This window comes from Dipodomys merriami, unplaced genomic scaffold (genome assembly GCF_024711535.1).
Source record: "Dipodomys merriami isolate MVZ:Mamm:240054 unplaced genomic scaffold, mDipMer1.0.p SCAF_198, whole genome shotgun sequence".
In the NCBI taxonomy this organism is placed as follows: domain Eukaryota; kingdom Metazoa; phylum Chordata; class Mammalia; order Rodentia; family Heteromyidae; genus Dipodomys; species Dipodomys merriami.
Window position 1 is genome coordinate 629,020 of NW_027203359.1, and position 17,021 is coordinate 646,040.

Below are 17,021 nucleotides of genomic sequence, written 5' to 3' on the forward strand. Positions count from 1 at the left end.
ATCAAAGTCCACCATGGCAGGTTGGAATTGCATGAGTGACAGGTTGGAGAGGTCCGAGTGACAGGTTGGAGTTGTCCTGGGTGACAGGTTGACACGTGGTACCGGTGACGGGTTGGAGAGGTCCTGAGCAGATGTCTGTTAGCAGTATTGGAAATGTGTGAAGTGCTAGGAAGTGTGGTCCACTTGTCCCAGCGTTTCCTTTAATCTCTTCTCCCTGTGCTACCCAACTCACCCAACGCCAGCAGCTCAGCCCCTTTCCCCCAGGCCTCCCCTGAGTTTAAATGCAGCCCCCAGGGGCCACCGCCCAACTTGCGTCTCTCTGGTCTCCGTGCGCTCCTGTGCCTGCTTTGGGCCTCAGTGTGCTTTTCCAGCTTTGGCGCAGGTTTCCGGCCTGTTTCCTCAGTGTCATCTTCTACCCAGGCCCTGGGGATCTCAAAGCAAAGCGAGCGTTCCCACATGGAGGCAGTGTGGACCGTCCCGATGCCTCTGCTGACCCTGCCCTAAAGTCCTGGCCCTCGGAGCCCAGCTCCCGGACCTGTCCGTCCTCAGCCACTGCGGCAGCCCCCTCCACCTCCACCCCCGTCTCCCGGCACACAGGAGGCCGCACCAAAGGTAAGTGTGGCTGCTCCGAGCCAGCCCTTGAAGGCTTTGGGTCGCAGATACCAGTGCAGCCTCAGCAGTAACTCAACTCTCAGTGTGATTCAGACAATGGGGGCACCAGGTGGTCCCAGAAGAGCTGGAGGGGTCTTGGCTTAAAGGAGGCAGCTGCCTCCTCTCCAAGGGCAGCGGCCTGGCAGGGGTTCCTCTAGAGAAGTCCAATCAGAAGCTTCCTGACCTGAAAACCCCTGCCCCACCGGGGGAAGTTTCCCACGCTGGAAACGGAGCTCAGCGGAAGATTTGCACACAGGCTGTCTCCCAGGACACCCTGGCCGCGTGTGCATACCTGCAGGCACAAGATTCAATAGTCCTCGAGACATTTCTCGGTGCCAGGGTAAACAGGCCTGCTCTGAAGCAATGAGAGGAAGGCTGTAGAGGGCCACACCAGGGGAGGGGCCGAGAGAAGAGAAGGCTGTAAGGAGGAAGCGTGGGGGCAGGCGAAGGGTTGGAAAATTTGACAGCAGAAAGGAAAGGTGATGCTTAAAACAGGGAGCAGCATCCCTAGAACTGAAGAGAGACAAATACCCCGAGGAACAGGTAAGATGCGGTGAAGGTGATTTGCTCTGGGCTGCAGGAAGTCTGAGATGGAGGAGGGATCTTTCCCCTAATGGCCCTGCCTGGGCCTGCTTATTCGTTTCTGGTGGCCATACACATGGCTTTCTCCAGCCATGTTCTTTTCTCAAGACAGAAGCCAGCTGGCATGGGCCATGGGGTATTCCTCTCCCCAGGGGGAAGCTGGTGAACTGGCTAGGTGCTCGGCTTGCTCTCCATGGAGCTCCTCAGGTGGGGGGGGGTGTTCTAGTTCCTCCTTTTTCGTTTCCCTCCTCTTGCCCATCCTACAGCATCACCCCTAAGAAAGAATTGCCTCCCACCCCAGCCCTCTGGTTTTGGTACCACTGACTGGCCTTTGATATTGAAGGGGTTCCCCAGGCCACTTCTCGGTTCAGTTCCCTTACCTGAGGCTGGAGCTCACCTGTTAGTGTCGGATTCCTGTCACACCCAAGTGGAAATGAGATTTAAAGTTAAACAGAATAGAAGTGGGGTGTGTTAGTGCTCTTCCCAGCTTAGACAACCAGGGAGGGATAAGAGAGACAGGCCCTCAAGGCATCATCCACCTTCCCTCCCTGTCCCCGAGAGCTGCACGCTGGCACCATTCAGGTGCTAGATAAGGGTCAGTGTTGCCATCCATCTGAGATCTTGATCTCACCTTAGGCTGTGCATCAGATGATGTCTGTGAGCCATCCATGGAGCTCGAGAGTGCCCTCCACAGGCAGCATGGTGAGTAGCCTGTGTGGCGCCCTTCTGCAGGGGTTCTGGCATTCACTGTCTCCCAGGGATCCCCGGTCTGCAAGCTCTGACAACCCGCTTGCTGTAAAGCATCCCTCCCATTGTTCCAGGATGGGTTTCATGTGCTCCTGATAGTGCTGAGTGGCACCGGCTTAGAAAATGCCAGATGCCCTTGAATGATTTCTGCAGAAATCATTTGCCTTGAATCATTTCTGCAGAAGGAGAAACAGTAAGTCATCACGGCCTCCACAAAATTACACACTGGTTGGCCGGCAGGCCGGCCGGCCGGCCTCCCTCCCTCCCTCCCTCCCTCCCTCCTTCTCTCCTTCCCTCCTTCCCTTCCCCCCTTCCTGTCTTCCTGCCTTCCTGAGATTGAACCCAAGATCCCCCACATATCAGGCAAAAGAACCACCCCTGAACTTCTGTCACAGCTCTCAGTTTGGAAAAGCAATTCTAGAAAGGAAAGCCTGTAAGATTGACATTAGATTCAGGTTGTATCTGAAGTGATGAGCCGGAAGTGTGGGGGCAGCAGATGCAGTGATGTTGACACTGGCTCCACAAGCCAGGTACTCACGGCTTCCACGTAAAGACAGGCTCTGTAGTGAGGCCATTTGGCCCCAGGGAAGCCTGCTATCCTTACAGCAAGCCAGCTAGCTGGGGACCAGACACCCTAGGGAGCCTGCTGAGACGCTGGGCATCATCTCTCTCTGAGTGAGCCACATTTGTGACTGGTCAGCTAACCACAAGGGTTTTTCTCACACATGTTCCGACTCCTCCAGCTTCTCTCCAGGACAGAAAAGGGAAAGCACCTTTAATAAATGGTCGAGCTTGGCATGATGGCACATGTCTATAGTCCCAGCAGTCAGGAGGCTAAGAAGTCCAGGCTGCTCTGGGTGGACCCTTTCAGACAAACGCTTTTAGCAGTCAGGACCAGCTCTCTCTGCTTGATATCGTAAACCACAAGTTGCCGCTCTGGAACAGATGTACATTTGGGGCGAATAACACCAAAGAATAGACAGTCGGGGGAAGCAGTCCGGACACGGACACTGTCCTGTGCAGATGCACACTGACAAGTGCTGCCACTCTGGCAGCACTTCATGCCACTCCTGGGAAGGGCTGTTCACCTGTGTTCTAGAAAGCTTTATGAACAATATACTCACCCCACCCTTAGTTTTCCCCAGAACAGCCTGTGTGTGATGGCTTGGTTGTAGACTTGTTTTAAACAGTGATGTTGGAGATCTAGCGAAAAGGGCCTGAGTTGTTGCTGGCAGATGGCCCGCAGTGTGCTGGGCCGCATACCCCGCTGGTGGAGCTGAGCCTGGGGGCCAGGGGCGCAGGTGGGAGGGGGAGGACTGTGTGGAGGATTCAGCAGAACTCCCTACAGAGGGCAGCAGCTTGAGCTTTGGTGTAGAGGTGCTCTGGGAAGATGGTTTAACCTGGGATCTCCCTGGTCACAGGGAGTAAGCTCTGTGTTTCCCTTCAGTGTCACGGCCAAGCAGCTTGGAGAGCAGCAGAAATGCATCCAGCAACAGCTCACCTCTGAGTCTCAAGGGTAAGGCTCTCCCCTTCTTAGAGTGTTTAAACTTTCATTCACATTCATTGGTGCTTTGAACTCCTGCTAGTCTTTCAATTTAAAAAATTAAGCCAGGCGCCAGTAGTAGCTCACGCCTGTAATCCTAGCTACTCAGGAGGCTGAGATCTGAGGATTGCCTGGGCAGGAAAATCTGTGAGATTCTTATTTCCAGTTGACTACCACAAAACAGGAAGTGACGCTGTGGCTCAAGTGGTAGAGCACTAGACTTGAGCTGAAGAGCTGAGGGACAGTGCCCAGGCCCAGATAGAGTTCAAGTCCTATAACCAACCAAAACAAAAAAACCAAACAGGATCCCAGGGCTTCAAGTACACAATAATGCTTCCACTGGCCCACGCAGGCCTGCTCTGCAGCCCTGTGTGAGTCACAGATTTCCGGATCTGAGGAAAGGTGAGGAAGAGGTGTTCCTTTCCATTGTGGCCAGGTAACAAGTGGAGATGATTTTTTTTTTTCTTCCAGTTGTGGGGCTTGGGAACTGTCCCTGAGATCTTTTGCTCAAGACTAGGGCTCTACCACTTTGAACCACAGGACCACTTCTAGTTTTTTGGTGGTCAATTGGAGATGAATCTTTCCTGTCCAGGCTGGTTTTGAACTACAATCATCAGATCTGATCTCTGTCTCCTGAGTAGCTAGGATTACAGGTGTGAGACACTAGTACCGGGCTGATTTTTTTTTTAAACATGCTTTTATGGTCCTGGTGCGAATGTCCTGTATATCTGTGTGTCACATGCCCCCTTTCCTCTAGACTTGAACTCCTCTTAGCTCCCACAAGGTTGGAAGAACAGCCTGGCATGTCGCATTTGTTCTGCCAGTGGAAGAGCGTGAATAAGTGTGACAGCCATTAATAATGGAAGCATCAGTGCTGGCGTGGGTGCCACAGGGCCTGGAACGGGAGTGGTCCTGGGGATTGGCATGGATAATAGGAAAATTCATGAAGCAGTTCAGATCTCTTGCACTGGCTTTCCTCCACTGTACGGCTGACAGCTCTGTGCAAACACTTCTTAGCTGCACTTCTATCTTTTGGTGACAGAAAACTGTTAGTCCCAACAAGTGAATTTTAAATGTAAGTTTTAGCCAGAATTTATCTGTGTGGGGGAGATTGTTTTTATTTGTTGTTGTTATTGTTTTTTTCTCCCCTAGTACTGCAGTTTGAACTCAAAGCCTCACACTCGCAAGGCAGATGCTCTACCACTTGAGCCATGATCTCAACCTCAAGATTTTTTTTTTTTAAAGCCAAAGTGAGCTGGGTACTGATGGCTCATGTGTACATTGTGGTTCCAAGCCAGCCCGGGCAGAAAAAAATCCATGAGACTCTTATCTCCAGTTAACCTGCAAAAACCTGAAGTGGAGATGTGGCCCAAGTGTTAAAAGTGCCAGCCCTGAGTGAAAAAAAAAACTAAGCAAGAGCACAAGGACCCTGAGGTTAAGACCCAATACCTGTACACATGCACGCGCACCCAGCCAAAGCTAAGCGCTAAACAGCATCTTGGGCAGGAACTGACCCCAGGGTTTTGAGTGGGCTTTTCTTGGTGGGACCCTCAGGAGCAGAGACCCGGGGACTGACCTGGGCCTCTTGTGTCTCCTGCCCAGGCTCTGACCATCTCCACAGCCGATCTGAGAGCTTCAGCAGCACAGACCTGATCCCCAGCAGGGACCAGGCCACGCTGCCCCGGGATGCCAGTGCCCTGGGACATGGCACCCTCGGTCGCCATGAGTTCCCACCACCCCGGAACGGGCCTCTCCCCCATGAGGGCACCCAGAAGAGGGGCACAGCTCCACCCTACACTGGAGCACGGCCCCGCTCGACCTCCCCCAGCAGCGAGATGGTCACCTTGGAGGAATTCCTGGAGGAGAGTAACCGCAGCTCCCCTACCCACGTGAGTGGCGTGGCTGGTACAGGATCTGCCCCTCCTCAGCCTGGCGTGGGGCCAGGGTTGCAGAAAGGGGGGGAGGCCCCTGTGCTGGGCTGGTGTGATTGCAGCAGGATGTTGAGAATAACTGGACAGAGAATCACCAAGAACTGGCGCAGCTCGTGGCCCAGGACTGGTAGGGTATGGCGGATACCCCACCCACAGCGCCAGGCCTTGGGTGGTAGGGCACTGGGCTTGATGGTAGAGTTCTAAGAGCTTTCTTGTCCTGTGTCCTTTTAAGCAGAGGTTGGGGCCTTTAGAAGACCAGCGTGACTATTACAGATTTCTCTGGCCGCCTAACTGTCCTCCAGTTATTCAGCTCGGCCATGGGCCCCATGTGTGAGCAAACGAGCCTGGCGGCCGACCAACAAAGCTTTCCCGTGGACGGTGACCTTTGAGTCGTAGGTTGCGTCTCACTTGTTGTGACACAGGACTATTCTTTTCTTCTTTAGCAGTTCTGGGAATGGCACCCGGGTCTTTGTGCCTGCCTGGCAAGCACTCTTGTCACAGCTGCACGCCCTGCCCTAACTGCTTATGCCTAAACATTTTTGCCCAGTCACTTAAAAACGTAAAATCTCCTTAGCTCACGGGCCACATGAAAACTGGATCGGCCCAGCTCCAGTGCAGTACATAGGGGTCCTAGGGTTCCCTCGTGTGCACTGTCTGCCAATACCCACCCCATCTCCATGCACATCTGTGCTATCATGTGCCCTGTCCGGATTCAGTACTACTGAGACTGGTTGAGGGTTTTGAATACTTCAGCCCCACCCCTTTTTGCTCCCCTTAAATAAACACAGTTGGAGTTCATGCAACTGTACGGTAAACCCTATGACCTGCTCTATGGCCACCCTCAGTGTCCAGTGCTCGTCCAGTGGTTATTCCTGGAGCACTGCTAAGTGGTGTGAGGGGTGCTTTGTCTCCACAGACAAAGCCAACCAGCTGGTCCAAAAGTGCTTTCTCCGTTTGCTTGGTGCCTGGCCTTCATAGCTGGCTCAGAAATGTGAGTCATGATCCCGGGTTCCCTTCACTTGAATTCCTGTTTACCAAATGCTGACGGTCGGCCAGGAACAGGAGAATCTGAGCTGAGGAAGACAAGCCCTGCCCTCGGGAAGTTCGTGTCTAGCACGGTGGTTCCCAGACTTGCTCCTGCATGAGACACACCTGGCAGGCTTGCTGGACAGGACCACTGGGATGTTTCTGAGCCCCTGGGGGTGACAGGGAAGGAAGGTCTGGCTCACGGTCCAGCATTTTAAGATGCCACTTTCCTCTCTGGGTCTGTTCTTCCTTCCTTCCTTCCTTCCTGTCTTTTTTTCTTTCTATCTGTCTTTCTTTTCTCTTTCTCTTTCTCTATTTCTTTTTTCCCACACCAGTACTAGGGCTTGAATTCAAGGCCTGGGCACTGTCCCTGAGCCTTTTCACTCAAAGCTAGCACTCTTCCACTTGGAGCCACAGCTCACTTCTGGGTTTTTGGTGGTTCATTGGAGGTAAGAGTCACGCAGACTTTCCTGCCCAGGCTAGCTTTGAACCACGATCCTCAGCATTCCGCTATCCCTGAGCTTTTCTGCTCAAGGCTAGTGCTCTACCACTTGAGCCATACCTCCACTTCTGACTTTTTGGTGGTTAATTAGTCTCTCACTAACTTTCCTACCCAGGCCAGCTTTAAACTGATCCTCATATCTCAACCTCCTGAGTAGTTTAGGATTGCAGGCATGAGCCACTGGCGCCCAGCTGGGTGTATTTTCTTACTTGTAAAGTTCAGGGGCTGCCTGGGTGGCTTCTGCCGTCTTCCTCCAGTGACGACTGTACCCCCCAGCCCTCTTGCCATCCCGAACATTTCTAGATGTACCCTGAAGAATCGCAGCAGGAGCAGAGACTCTAGCCCTGGCTGCACGGGGGTGGAGGCCAGGCTCCCAGCTCCGCTTCTTCCCTTGTCCTCTGCAGGACACTTCCAGCTGCCGGGACAGCCTGCTCAGTGACTACTTCCGGAAGGTCAGCGACCCCCCAGGATCACCTCCCAGAAAAGAGGGGGCCAAGATGCCCACCAGCTTTGTGGCCCCCACCGTCAAGACGGCACTCCCCCCTCCCGAGGGGAGGCCGCTGAAGCCCGGGCATTACGTGAAGCCGAGCTTCCGAGGGGCTGAAGCAGAAGCGCCAGCCAGCGTCGCTCCGCGGCAGATGCAGCCTCCCCAGAGCCTGTCCCTGGGCAGGTCCCGGCCAGCCACGATGCTCGCAGCTTCTCACACACCTGCCAGCCGGAGCGCATCCCTGAGCCGGGCCTTCAGCCTGGCCTCCGCGGACCTGCTGCAGGCAAGCGGGCCAGAGGCCTGCAAACAGGAGTCCCTTCAGAAGTCGGGGGGTCCTGAGGCCTCGGGGGGCAGAGAGACAGGTAGTCACAGCCAGCAGAGCGCTGCGCCCTCCAGCTCCCACAGCCTGGCCCGGGAGCGGACCCCCCTGGTGGGCAAGGCCGATGGCTCCTGCCAGGGCCTGAGCCCCCGCAGCCGGCCACTGGACACAAGGCGCTTCTCCCTGGCTCCCCCGAAGGAGGAGAGGCTGACCACCCTGCAGCTGTCCGCCACGGCCCCCGCCCTGGCCACAGCGGCGGCCACCGGCAGCAGCTCCCAGCTCCCGCACTTCTCCCCTGCCACGGCCCCGGCAGCCAGGACCAAGCCCAGAATGCCACCACATTCGGGGGAGGTGGCCGCCGTCACGCCTGTGCGGCAGGGGCTCAGCATCTCAGAGACTGACGGGGTCCTGGGGCAGGGCTACAGCGAGGGGCTCCCAGCCAAGAGCCCCGGTCGGTCTCCTGACTCGGCTCCGCACACAAGCCGGAGCCCGGAGGACTTGAGCCGGGGCAGCTCGAAGAGCACCCCTGTGTCCCCGGAGCCGGGTGGGGACCCGCAGACAGTGTGGTATGAGTACGGCTGCGTGTGACATCGTGACCGTGTAACCCGCAGCTCCCAAACCCTCAGCCGCCGAGGCGCTTTCTGCTTCCGATGGCCTTTTATCCCATGGGCCCGTGGGCCCGGGCCGGGTTTAGAATGAAGACAGGGCTCCCACGCGGTTGTCCCAATTGTTTTGTTGATGGAAAACACTGTGCCAAGCCCTGAGCTCCACTTAGCGCTTCCAGCACTGGTGTCAGGGGCAAACCCACTGAGCGTGGGTCCAAAACCCCTTCACCCCGAAGCAGACACTACTCCAGTCGGCCGAGAGCCCTCAGCTGCATCCTGCTCACTTCCCTCAAAGGTCGCCTAAGACAGCAGGCTCAGCACCAGGCCAGCGCCATCTCTTTCTGAGGTCCAAGCCCTTCCCGGGAGGGTGGCCTTTGCCTCCTCTTTAAGCTGTCTCCTGGGTTCTGGCAAACTCCTGGGGCCACCCCGGGACCGTCCCTCCTCCCCTTCCCTGGCTTCCTTCTCCACAAACACTGGACGCACCAGGCTGGGCCGCCCTGGCCCGGAATGAACGCAGGGCACGGAGGCCAGGCCAGCGCACACTTGAAAGTGGGCGGGGGGCGGGGCTGCTGCGCCCATTTCCCTGGCCTCAGATGAGTGAGGATTTCTGATACTCTGTGGGGAGGGGGGGAGATACCAAATTTGTTTTTAATATATATGTGCACACGTGAAAGATAACTACTTTGGGGGGGAGGGGTCTATTTATGTTCTCTGCTGTCAGGAATCCTGCCTGCTGCTCTGTGTATTTGGTCAGATTCCTGACACACTTAGTTTCCTGTTGTAATGGTGCTTCTCCTGGGATGGACTAAACCTCTTGGCTTTGTTAAAGATTTGGGGTTTTTTTGTTGTTTTTGTTTTGTTGCTTTTTCCCTTTCAATTTATTGTGCTGAGGAGGAACTGGGGAGACGTTGGAATGTTAAGACCCATTGTAGGAGTGTTGGGGTTGTGTGTTACATAGCCGTTTGTTCTGGAACACAAGGACAGGGTTGTAATAAAATGGAGTGGAACCGAAGCGAGTCCTGGCCTTCTCTGCCCTCCCCTCTGCAGCTCCACCCCAGCTGCCCACTTCAGTGCCCGCAGCTGCTCCTCAGCCGTGGTGACCCACGGCTCACTTTGCCACGAAGTCTGAGGAGCTGCCGCCGCCAACCAGAGACAGACATGAAGTTTCCCTGTGTCACACAGCCGCCCTCTGCCCCACAGGGCTTTTATTGTGAGTTGGCACAAACTTTTCAGTCCTGCTTTGCTTTGTCTCTCCTGTCGGGAGAGAAGCTGTTGACTTCCCATGGCTACTCAGTATCCCAGGGCTTCATCTGGGTTTGAACTCTGAGACCTGAGATGCTCAAATCAGATGGGTAGATGAAGGGAGCAAAGAAGGCATTTAGCTTTGCACACGTGACCAAATCCCTTCGCTTTTTCCATACAGCTGCTACCTCGTGTTTCCTTCCTGGAACACGAAATTTACTTTGTAAGTGCCTCCCGCGTGCTGGCCATCCCTCCCAAGGGCTCTGTAGTCTATCTTCCTGGCCGAACCTGTGTTAAGTCAGCCTTCATCCTGTGTGGCCTGTGCAGGATTTAACACCCGGCCAGCCACTCGAACCCAGAACGCAGCCCCAGGACCCCCTTGTGCTCACTGGAACTCCTACACAGAGCCTAGTACACTGTCCTGGGTTTCTCCCGACTCCCAGCATACACAAACACATGTCAGTGAGCAAGCCCGGGCGTTGACTCCATCCTGGCTGCCCCTGGGCTGCAGGTCTGAAGCCACCCAGACCACCAACCAACTTTTCAGCTTCTCTCCCTGTGCTCCTCACCGGTGAACCCTCTCCCCAGTCCCCGAAGCCTGCGCTCCAGGCCCTGCCTGTTGGTCCATGTTCTGTAGGTCACATTCTGGATCTGGGACCTTGCCTGGAATTCAGTCCCTTCTTTTCCACCCTGACTTGTGTGTGGCACTGGCCTGTTGTGGCGCTCTTATTTATTTTTTTCACTTCAGTAGTGGGGTTTGAACTCAAGGCCTTTTCGTTGCTAAGCAGTTACTTTGCCACTAGAGCCACAGTCCCAATCCAGCCATTTGTGTTTCTGTTATCTTTCATATAATAGGGTCTTGGTTATTGTCAGGGGCTGGCATTGAACCAAAATCCTTCTTATTCTACCTCCCACATAGCTAGGATTACAAATCCATGCCATTGTGTCTACTTTGCTCTTTGAGATAGGGTCTTACTGTTTGCCTAATCTAGCCTCAAACCTCAATACTATCTACCTCCCAAGTAGCTGGGATTATAGGCGTGAGGCACAGGCTCCTTCAAATCCATTCCAGTGTTTTGGGTTCAGCATGAAGAATGCTGCTAAGATCACATGTCACCAAGCCAAGGGCAGCTTCTCTGCCCTCCTGCTGCTCACTGTCCATCTCTTAAAATGAGTGTGTTCGCCTCCGGTGACCTCCCCTGTAGTACTCTCCCTCCCTGGGCCTCCGGTGACCTTCCCTGTAGTACTCTCCCTCCCTGGGCCTCCGGTGACCTCCCCTGTGGTACTCTCCCTCCCTGGGCCTCCAGCAGCCGCACCCTGTAGGCCCTCTGCAGACTCAGTCCGTGTGGCTCACCTCAGGGCACGCCCAGCCCTCATCACTCACGTCCTGTACCCATGCCCATGCTCACCTGTAATTACTGCTGTTTGCAGGGGACTCCACACTGGTCTCATCAGCCCGTCTCTCCTTTGAAACTCTGTACCTGTGCATGTATCCAAGTTCAGTGCCCCCAAGAGCCTCACACTCAAATGCCCAGCACCCAACTCACCCGCTCATCAAGCCACGCCCACCACGCTGCAGCACACCGGCTCAGACACACTCAGAGGATGTCTGGCTATACACCTGTCTTCCCCTCCCCCCCTCACTTTGTCCAGTTCATGGCTTTACTCTCAGCCTTCTTTATATCAACATCCAATCCCAAATAACAACAGTCCCTGCAGGCAGTGCCATGGGTCACCCCTGTGGCCTGGTGGCTGAGGACTGGCCCAGGGCCTGCCCTCTCCTGAGTCCCAAACTCTACTCTGTGTACAAGTGTGAGGTTTGGATAGCTGCACAGGACCCGGCAGTAGGAAGGTCTTGTCGTTAGCCCAGAACACAGAGGAGCGGTCAGCACGGAGATCAGCGGAACATGGCGCTTCATTGCCTGTAATCCCAGCTCTTTGGGAGACAGAGGCAGGAGGATCCCAAGTTTGAAGCCAGCCTGGGTCAAACAAAACGCAGTGCCAAAGGGCTGAGGAGCATTTGCCCAGCAATGGGTTTTCTATGCCTTTGTTTATATTTCTTTTCCTTCTATGCCCATGATTTGTAGGTTTGGGTTTTTTATTGCTAGGCTAAATCTTTTTGTGTTAATTGTTATTATAAAGATGATATACAGAGGGGTCACAGCTACTTAAGTCAGGTGAAAGTACATTTCTTTTTAGACAATGTCCAACTGGTCTCCCCCAGTTGTTCCCCGCTATCCCACCCATAAGTTGTATAGCTCATTTTCAACATAATGTGTGTGTGTGTGTGTTTAAGTGGTGTCCCAGAGATCTTAGGAATTCCATTCATTTTTTTCTTTTTTGTCAGTCGTGGGGCTTGAACTCTGGGTTTGGGTGCTATCCCTGCGCTCTTCAGCTCAAGGCAAGCGCTCTACCACTTAAGCCACAGCGCCACTTCAGTTTTCTAGTAGTTTATTGGAGATAAGAGTCTCACAGCCAGGCGCTGGTGGCTCACGCCTGTAATCCTAGCTACTCAGGAGGCTGAGATCTGAGGATCACGGTTCAAAGCCAGCCCGGGCAAGAAAGTCTGAGAAACACTTATCTCCAATAAACTACTCGAAAACCAGAAGTGACGCTGTAGCTCAAGTGGTAGAGCGCTCGCCTTGAGCTGAAGAGCTGAGGGACAGCGCCCAAGCCCAGAGTTCAAGCCCCGCAACCTACAAAAAAAAAAAAAGTCTCACAAACTCTCCTGTCCAGACTGGCTTTGAACTGTGATCCTCAGGTCTCAGCCTCCTGAGTAGCTGGGATTATAAGCTTGAGCCACCCAGCTCATTCATATTTTCTTCGCATGTTTTCAATATCTTTGGCTTTTTTTTTTTTTTTGCTCGTCATGGGGCCTGAACTGGGGCCTGGGCACTGTCTTTCAGCTCTTCAGCTCAAGGCTAGTGCTTTGCCATTTGAGCCACAGCCCCACTTCTGGCTTTTTCTGCTTATGTGGTGCTGAGGAATCAAACCCAGGGCCTCATACATACAAGGCAAGCATTCTACCACTGAGCCACCTTCCCAGCCCATTTGGCTGTTTTTATCATCAATTTCTGTTAGCTCTTTTCAATTGGCTCTATTCTAGTAGCTAAGCTTTCAGATCCAGAAGCAGTAGGTAGAACTATTAAACTGAGAAAGTCAAATATCACTTGTTTTCTCTCATATGCAAAATCTAGTAGTTAAAAATGAATGACAGAACCAGGCACTAGTGTAATCCTAACTACCCAGGAAGTTGAGGATCAAAGTTTAAAAATAGCCCAGGTAGAAGAGTCTTTAAGACTCCATTAATTAGCTAGGAAAACACTGAGCTGAAAGCATGGCTTATGTGGTAGAGCATCATCTGCAAAGAAGAAAGCCAGCCCTAGTACCAGCCTCCCGCCATATCTGTACGAATAACAAGGATGTAAGACAGGTTCATTGGGGATGGGTATCCACAGGAGTGGGGAAAACATGAACGAAGAGAGTGTGGAAGGGTGGATATGCTCCAAGTATCCATATGCAAGTATGAAAACTAAATATGAAACTGCTGGATGTGTTCCAAGAAGAAGAGAAGGAAAAGAGGAGACATGATAGGACTTGGGGCATTTTGCATCACACATGAAAACATCATGAGACCCTTTTCTACAACTAATACATGCTAAGAACAAACAAGCATTCAGCAACAACAAAAACCCCAAAGAGCCAGGCGTGGTTGTTCATGCCTGTAATCTAACACTCAGGAGGCTGAGGCTGGAGGATCTTGCATTCCAGGCCAACGTAGGCCACATTCTGAGACCCTGTCTCAAAACCCAACAAAAAGGCCCATACGTCAAGCTCTAAATATAACACAAGCCCATTTCTGTTGTGAAATCTCTTCACCTCGGCTGATTTCAGCAACCAGCACGAGGCCACTGCACACGGGACAGAAAGAGGTGAACAGTCTCTCCAACCCCAACTGCAACAAACACCACCACCGCACGGTTACAATAGTGTGACTGTTCACAGGCATAGGTGTCTTTAAAAATCATTAGGAAGTGGCGAGTGTTGAGTATGAATTACCTTTGCTTTTAATATCAGTTATCTAAGTGCAGGTTACATAAATTCATTTTGAAGCATGGCTGTGTTTCACGACTCACCTGCCAGATTTTTGGGAATTCACCTGCTGGCTCCAGCCCCGCACTGGGGCGGCCCGTGTGAGAGGACGATGGCGGCGGGAAGGACAGCAGATGAACAGGCTGGGTAGTGTGCCTGCCACAGCTGTTCCTTCGGCTTGTTGGCCTCCCAGACCCAGGAGTGGCCTGAACATGGCACCAGGTAAGGAGAGGCAAAGGGAGCGAATTCTAAGTGATGGTGCAGGCTCTGCAGAATGCCCAGAGCAGACCAGAGGCCTCCTCCAAACTCCCTCAGACTGTGGAACTCAGAGCTTGGCTTTGAGAGCTGTCATGTCCCAGAAGGGCCACGCGAGCCTGGCTGGAGGCTGGAAGGGCCTACCTACCTGCCCGTGCTTCTGTGCCTCTGCCCTCCCTCCTGGCACTTCAGCCGGAAGTCCGCCTGGCTAGGGAAGACCCCTCACCTCTCCATCCCTAGGGGGACCAAGAGCCACGCCTGGCCAGGACTAGCGTGAAGTCAGCCAGAGCCCACGGGCAGCAGCCTAGTGGGGCATGGCATGGCTCCGAATGTCCCCTTTCCCAACACCGACCTGCCTTTTGGCTCAGCCCACTGAAATAATAAAGTCCTTGTATCCTGTTCAGTCTGAGCGCAGGCAGGGACAAAACCAGCCACCTGCTCTTTACTGTCCCCACAGGGATGCTAGGAGCGAGAGGGGGTGTTGCCAGCCCTGGAGCCTTCTGGGGCCCTTCTGAGAAATTCTGCAGGCTGCAGGGTCAGGGGTGGTGGTGGGTTTCTGAGCCGTTCTCTGCTCTCTCCGTGTCTCCGCCTCCTGCTGCAGGCCCGGCCTGGCTTGGAACTGAGCTGGACCTAGCCAACCCCAGTCCACGCCCCCACCACAAGCACAGCACACCAGGCCTGACCCAGGAGGGAGGACTGGCAACCTCGCCAGTCTAGACTGGCACAGGAGCTGGGCATGGATGCCTGCCCCCTACACACACACACACACACACACACACCAACCTGCCCAGCACTCCAAAGTCAAAATCCAGGACTAAAGAGCTCTGCAGGGAACATGCCAAGAGGAGGGAGGTTGGTCCTGGTGTTCCAGGTTCCAAACTGATCTGCCCTGCCACCCACGGGTATGTCACGAGGGACTGGGGGGGGGGGGAGGAAAGGGGACACCTTGGGCCAAGCTTCCTGGGATGGGGCAGGTGTCAGCCAACCCCACCCAAGTCCCTGGGGTCATGCCCAGCTCCCTTCTCCCCTCAGGGAAGTAAGCGGCATCCAAGTGAAAAGGCTGGCCATTCGTGGTCTACAGAAGTATACTGAGTATTTCCTGAGTCTCCATGTATCCCTCCATCCACCACTCATTCATTCATTCACCCATTCATTCACTCACTCCTTGATTTGAATGGGTCTCCTGGGCTTCGGTCTGAGGGGAGGGAACCAGTCCCTGACAACTCATACTCTGGAGGGGACACAGATGACAACACAGAGAGTGACAGGGCCATACTGCTTCTCTTCTCAAGCCCCGGCACTCACAGGGCTGGGTGCACAGTAGTGCAGTCACTGGGAGACTCGGGGTGCTTCCAAGCCTCCCAGTAGGTTTCAGATTGGAACTCCTCTTCACTCAACCCGGATCGTCACGGTGCTCTCCAGACAGTGCCTGAGGACCGGACTCACACAGCCGCCCCGCCCTGTCGCCTGTGGTCCAGCGGCCAGCAGAGTGCTGTCCTTGCTGTCTTAATCCTGGTTTTCCTCCCAAATGGCTTTCAAAACCCTCAGCCACTCAAGTTTCTATGACACTCCTAAGGTTTCTCTTCGAATGTCATACTTCGGAAACCCAATAGCCACAGAACTTGTATTAGATCGGGAATGGAAACTTGCCATTTAAGACTGGCTGAGATATAAACCCTATTGTATCAGATGGCCCCCCAGCCACCACCCCCAGATGAGAATAAAGGGGGTCTGCCCTCCCATTCTAGACAGCAGCCCTGCTCACAGATCTGAACAGATCTTGGGAGGATGGTGTGGCTCTCAGCCGCTCCCTCCCAACCCCTCCAGCCCCCCACCGTGTCCAGCACATGTGTTGTGGGTGGCAGTAGGGACATGGTGGCAGCTGGAAGCCCGGAGGAAGGGCTCAGGCCTCACCACCAAGGACCACCCGGTGCCTCTTCCTTTTTGCCAGTCCTGGGGCTTGAACTCAGGGCCTGCGCACTGTCCCTGAGCTTCTTTTGCTTAAGGCTAGCTCTCTACCACTTGAGCCACAGCACTACTTCCAGCTTTTTCTGTGTATGTGGTACTGAGGAATCAAACCCAGGGCTTCATGCATGCTAGGCAAGCACTCTACCACTGAGCCACCTTCCCAGGCTCCCCTCTTCATTGTTGAAGAGACCTCAGTGACCAAGACCATAGCAAGAGACAAATATATATATATATATATATATATATATATGTATATATGTATATATGTGTGTGTGTGTGTGTTCGATTTTAAAGGAAATCTTATTCCACTCTCAGAAACAGAGAACACCTTTTTCCACAATGGAAAAGTTGTTGCATAGATGAGAACAAAGAAAGCAGGGCAAGGCCACAAAGCCTCCACACTTGTTGCTACAGACCAGCTCTCCAGGTTACAAAGGAGGAGTGAGAATTCCAGTGGTGGTAAAGACATTCTAGCACCCCAGTGATGCTTTTTCTTGAGTGGAATGAGACCAATTTGAAAGGAATTTGGATTGCCGGGGGCCGGTGGCTCATGCCTGTAGTAATCCTAGCTACTTAGGCTGAGCGCTGAGGACTGTGGTTTAAAGCCAGCCTGGGCAGGAAAGTCTGTGAGACTCTTATCTCCAACAAACCACCAGAAAAATCAGAAGCGGCGCTGTGGTTCAAGGGGTAGAACACTTGAGCTGAAGAGCTCAGGGACAGAGCCCAGGCCCAGAGTTCAAGCCCCATGACTGACCAAAAAAAAAAAAAAAAAGGAATTTGAACAAGGAATAGAAAAATAATTAGCAAATCAGCCTGTGTTGAGTGCAGAGCATTGCTAGAAAGTATGGCTTTAGGACTGAGGCATGGTTCAGTGGTAAAAGTTCCTGCCTAGCAAGCTCAAGGCCGTGGACTCAATCCCCAGTACCACTGAGAGAGCATACACCTTTAGTTTGTCTGTGGGAAGCTAACAAATGAATAACTGAATGAACTGAAATGAACTGAATGCCTTTGAGCTTGCTGCCCGCTTTGCAGTGACTGCCTGTCCTTTGCCCTGGCCTCCTCCCTCCGCTC

At 53.6% G+C, this 17,021-nt stretch overlaps 1 protein-coding gene across 3 annotated transcripts in view; it reads left to right on the top strand.

Annotated features, from left to right (window-relative positions):
* Positions 1-9,398, top strand: part of LOC138831488 (protein Daple-like) — a 120,039-nt gene extending 110,641 nt beyond the window's left edge. For 2 of the 3 annotated variants that reach the window (XM_070028553.1, XM_070028552.1), the window contains exons 26-30: positions 421-612; positions 1,870-1,935; positions 3,428-3,496; positions 5,126-5,412; positions 7,387-9,398. In XM_070028553.1, the coding sequence (XP_069884654.1) occupies positions 421-612; positions 1,870-1,935; positions 3,428-3,496; positions 5,126-5,412; positions 7,387-8,376 (1,604 nt within the window). In that variant the 3' untranslated portion in view covers positions 8,377-9,398. Of the gene's footprint in view, positions 1-420; positions 613-1,869; positions 1,936-3,427; positions 3,497-5,125; positions 5,413-7,386 lie in introns of those variants that run through there. The other variant, XR_011373341.1, reaches the window with a different exon arrangement.
* The last annotated feature ends 7,623 nt before the right edge of the window (positions 9,399-17,021 follow it).